The 4478-nt window shown below is 55.8% G+C and overlaps 1 protein-coding gene across 1 annotated transcript; it reads left to right on the forward strand.

Moving 5' to 3' along the window:
• Positions 1-1125: 1125 nt before the first annotated feature.
• On the forward strand, positions 1126-3356 carry FOXQ1 (forkhead box Q1). Its single transcript, XM_025890828.2, has one exon. It carries the CDS (start codon positions 1264-1266, stop codon positions 2536-2538), a length of 1275 nt encoding a protein of 424 aa, XP_025746613.1. The 5' UTR covers positions 1126-1263; the 3' UTR covers positions 2539-3356.
• Positions 3357-4478: the final 1122 nt, after the last annotated feature.

Genomic DNA, 4478 nt, shown 5'->3' on the forward strand with positions numbered 1-4478 from the left:
AGGGAGGGAGGGGAAAGAGGGAGAAAGAAAAGAAAAAATTAAAGTCCGCAAAAGGAAATCGTAGAAGTGCACAGCATATGGCTCCCATAGAAGATCCCTGCAAAGTGTCCTACGCGGTCACTGCTGTTCAGCACTTCGTCTGTAACGACAGGGGTTTGCTTTTGGGAAGAAGCACGGTTTTCACTACACCACGTGCAGTTTGGGAGAATTGCAGGCCTGAGCAAAGTCCCTGCTGCCCTGGACTCAGCCCTTCCAGATGTCCCCTAAGATAGCCCCCCCTCCACTGCCCAAATAGCCTCCTTGAGCTCCAAGACGCACGGACCCTCTCAAGCGGTCGGGCGCTCACACCTGAGGGAGGAGCGGGCGGGCGGGGCCCGTACACAGGCACACTCACAGACACGCATACACCCCCAGTCGCGCGCGAGCTTCCCATTGGCAGGAGGCGGAGGGCGGGGCTGGGCCGACCCAAAACAAACAACCTGCGCAGTGACTTTGCGGCCGCGCTGCCGCATGGCCTCGGCCTGGTGTGCGCCCTCCGGGGAGCCTCGGCCACCTAGGCCACCTCGTTCCCCCACCCCTCGGCCGTCGGCGCCCAGGCCCCGCCCCCTCGGAGACGCCGCAGGGTTATATTGGGCCGGGGCGAAGGTGGAAGGGAGACGGAACAGCGGCCGGCTAGCGTGGAGATGCAGCTTCGGAGACCCGGGGCGGAAAGGCGGCTACGGACGCCACGGCCTCGGGGACTCGGCTCCGCGGGCGCTCAAGGCTGAAGGCTCCATACTCTCCCCCAAGGGTGGCACGAACACCGGCTGGCACCATCTTCGTGCCCCGAAGATTCCTGCCCGGGACCTGGGACCTCCAGTAAAGAACACCTCCTGGTCTCTTGAATGGATAGCAGATGCTCACGCTTCTTCCTCCAGCAAGAAGTCCCAAGCCCGGCACACTTGGGCATCAGAGGGTGGAACCGCACCCCTGTACGCATTCACCCCGAAGTCTCTCATCCTCGAACTGAAGACAGTACCCACCCAACTCCTCCCTCTCCGCCCCTCTAGTTCACCCAATAAGCACAACTCCTCCAAAAAAATTCCAGCGGAAGAAGACTCTTCAACGGAAAAGTGACTGTCTCTCGCAAAAGAAGGGAGAGCTCCCGGGAAAGAAAGGCGAGGACCCCTGGCCTCGAGATCTCCATTCCGGCCCCCAGCACCAGGTTCCCAAGGCCGCGCGAAGGAAAGGGTACGGCGCAGGGCAGGGACAGGGTGCGCGGGCATGAAGTTGGAGGTGTTTGGCCCCCGCCCGGCCCACGGGGACAAGCCAGGTAGTGATCTGGAGGGTGCAGGCGGCAGCAACGCGCCATCTCCGCTGTCGGCAGCTGGCGACGACTCCTTGGGCTCGGACGGGGACTGTGCGGCCAACAGCCCCGTGGCGGGCAGCGGCGCCGGGGAGCTGGCGGGCGGTGGCGAGCGGAGCGCAGGCGGCGGGCCGGGCACAGAGGAGGAGGGCCCGGCGGCGGCGGCGGCGGCGGCGGCGGCGGCGGCGGCGGCGGCGGCGGCGCACGCGGAGGCCTGCACGGCGGGCCCCGGGGCGGGGAGCGCTGGGGGCGGCGAGGGCGCGCGCAGCAAGCCATACACTCGGCGGCCCAAGCCCCCATATTCATACATCGCGCTCATCGCCATGGCTATCCGCGACTCAGCAGGCGGGCGCCTGACGCTGGCCGAGATCAACGAGTACCTCATGGGCAAGTTCCCCTTCTTCCGCGGCACCTACACGGGCTGGCGCAACTCAGTGCGCCACAACCTCTCGCTCAACGACTGCTTCGTCAAGGTGCTGCGCGACCCCTCGCGGCCCTGGGGTAAGGACAACTACTGGATGCTCAACCCGAACAGCGAGTACACCTTCGCCGACGGGGTCTTCCGCCGCCGCCGCAAGCGCCTCAGCCACCGGGCGGCGGCCCCAGCACCAGGGCTTCCGCCCGAGGAGGCCGCGGCCCACCCCACCGCCGCGCCCCCGCCGCCCGCGCCCGCCACCCCGGCTTCTCCCCGCGCGCGCTCGCCCGCCCGCCAGGAGGGGCGCTCCAGCCCTGCGGGCAAGTTCTCCAGCTCCTTCGCCATAGACAGCATCCTCAGCAAACCCTTTCGCAGCCGCCGCGACGGGGAAGCGGCCCCCGGGGCGCGGCTGCCATGGGGAGCCTCGCCCTGTCCGCCGCTGCCCACATATTCCGCGCTACTCCCCGGCGCCTCCGGAGGGGCTCTACTGCCGCTGTGCGCTTACGGTGCGACCGAGCCGGCGCTGCTGGGCGCGCGCGGAGCCGACGCGCAGCCAGCCGTGCAGCCCTCCGTGCCACCCGCCGTGCCACCCGCCGCACCTCACCTCCTGCTCGCGCCCCTCTCCGCCTCGGCCCCAGCCAAGCCATTTCGAGGCCCGGCGGCCGGCGGCGGCTCGCACCTGTACTGCCCCCTGCGGCTGCCCGCGGCCCTGCAGGCGTCCTCGTCCTGTGGCCCCGGCCCGCACCTGCCTTACCCAGTGGAGACGCTCCTGGCCTGAGCAGCGCCGCGGAGCCAGGCAAGGGTGGGCGCCGTCGGGGAGGCAGGAAACGCAGGCCAGGGCTTTGCATTTTCTAGCCAGACAAAAAAAGACGTAAAAAAAAAAAAATCTCCATCAAACGTGCCTTAAACCTAAAGTATTTTTGACAGAGTGTTTTAATTTAATTCAGAATATTTTCGTTTTTCTTTTGTGACTTTACAGAAGACCAAACCAATTCTCCATAATTGCTTTAGGTTCTTGACCAAGCCTGTCCCTCCCTCACTTCACAAAGACTTTGCCTATCTTCTTACTCCCCCTTATTCCTATTTTTGTCGCACCCTCCATTGACTTGTCCCTTAAAAAAAAATCAGGGAAACATTCCATATGATAAATGATATGACTACTGTTCGGGGTTTAATGGCCCTCGCTCCATGTAAGTATGTGGCATTTACAGGCATGACTGAGTGTGAGAGAGATGTCAGAGAATCTTCAGTCGTTTCTCTATTGACCAATGCTTCACTGTGCCAAAAGATAAAAAAAAAAAAAAGTTGGGTTTTGTAATTAAATTATTTATATATTTTTGAGACCTGAGTTGAAAATGTTGCAGGCAACGGGCTACAGCTTTATTAGTGGTTCGGTGATCTCTAACTGTGGTCTCCTTGGGCCAAGCAATTTCTTTAAAAGAAAAGTTAGCATTATGTATGTGGGGTGCCAGGACCACTGCCACGTGAAAGCAAGCGTGATTTTTATTTTTAATATTATTTTATTTGTGTCTGTACATATTCATGTATAAATTTTATGAAACCCAGGCATAGTGCTTATTTTTAATAAAATTCACAACTGACTTTAGCACTTTGTGGTGATGGGTCAAAGATGGAGAGTTTTTTACATTTCCCCCACCCTGCCCCTGCCAAGAAAATGGGTTCGGGTTTGACTCTCAAAAAACTTCCTATGGGGGTCAAATAATTTCTTGAGTCACTCAATAAAGGTAGAGGCAGAGTGCAGGTTTCCTTACCTAACCAATCGCCCTACAAATCTCCAGGATGGGACTTCTGTCAACATGATTTCTTTAAACTTTGAACCAGTGACCTCTATGAGAACTCACACAGAGTTACCAGAACAAATGATTAAGGTGTGTTCCCCTCTCCTACAAGAATCCTTTAGCGGACAAATTGAGCTATTAGCAAGCTTATAGTTGAGCAGACATTTCTAAGTAAATTGGTTCTGACTTGGAGCTCAAAAAGCTGGAAACAATCTTGGCCTAAGACTATCCTAATACACCGAAGATTTCTTCAGGGCAGTTTTAAAAGCAACTTGAAAGTCAGTGATTTTTGTCAAAATGAAACGATCTACCTTTTTAGGAATGCAAAAGTTAATTTGTTGATGAACCAATCAGTAGTATTCTTTTTTCACTCTCTACTTCCATATGAGGATAGCATTTCTAGAGGTGGAGCTGCCAGGCCTATTTCTCTTGAGATCTGAAGAGAAAACACCACCTCAGATGGGCAAAGACAATTTCTCATGGTAAAAAGGGAAGGTTTTGATCAGAGGAAGTACCAGGAAACAGTGTGAACACCTGTTGTTCAGTAAATTCAAAGGCAGTGGGGCTCTAACAGTTTATGGATTGCAATATTCTAAAGACGGATGCAAAGAACAAGAAATTCAGAATCTAGAAATGTAGGCCCCATTGTTGTTCCTGTAGTTCTTCCCTAGATCTCATCTAATTTAAGACAAGAGGATGATTTAGGGTTTACATAGTGTGAGGTGGGGAAAAGAAAGTGGAATTTGTTTCAGGATGCTTTGGGGGGATAGCCCAACTGCAAGTCTAGTAACAAGTCTTGACAGATTTTGGTTATATCTACTTAGTAGTCAATGAAGAGTGGTAATAATAGGGTTGAATTATGACAAAAGGTAGACACGTGGAGATTTGCCCCCACATGGACAATAATTAGACCAAAAAA

This window comes from Callorhinus ursinus, unplaced genomic scaffold (genome assembly GCF_003265705.2).
Source record: "Callorhinus ursinus isolate GAN/ISIS: 27379988/994484 unplaced genomic scaffold, GSC_fseal_2.0 scaffold26, whole genome shotgun sequence".
NCBI lineage: Eukaryota > Metazoa > Chordata > Mammalia > Carnivora > Otariidae > Callorhinus > Callorhinus ursinus.

What these genes read in the sequence shown, in the direction of transcription:
- FOXQ1 (XM_025890828.2), top strand. Translation starts at nt 1,264, where the DNA reads ATGAAGTTGGAGGTGTTTGGCCCCCGCCCGGCCCACGGGGACAAGCCA.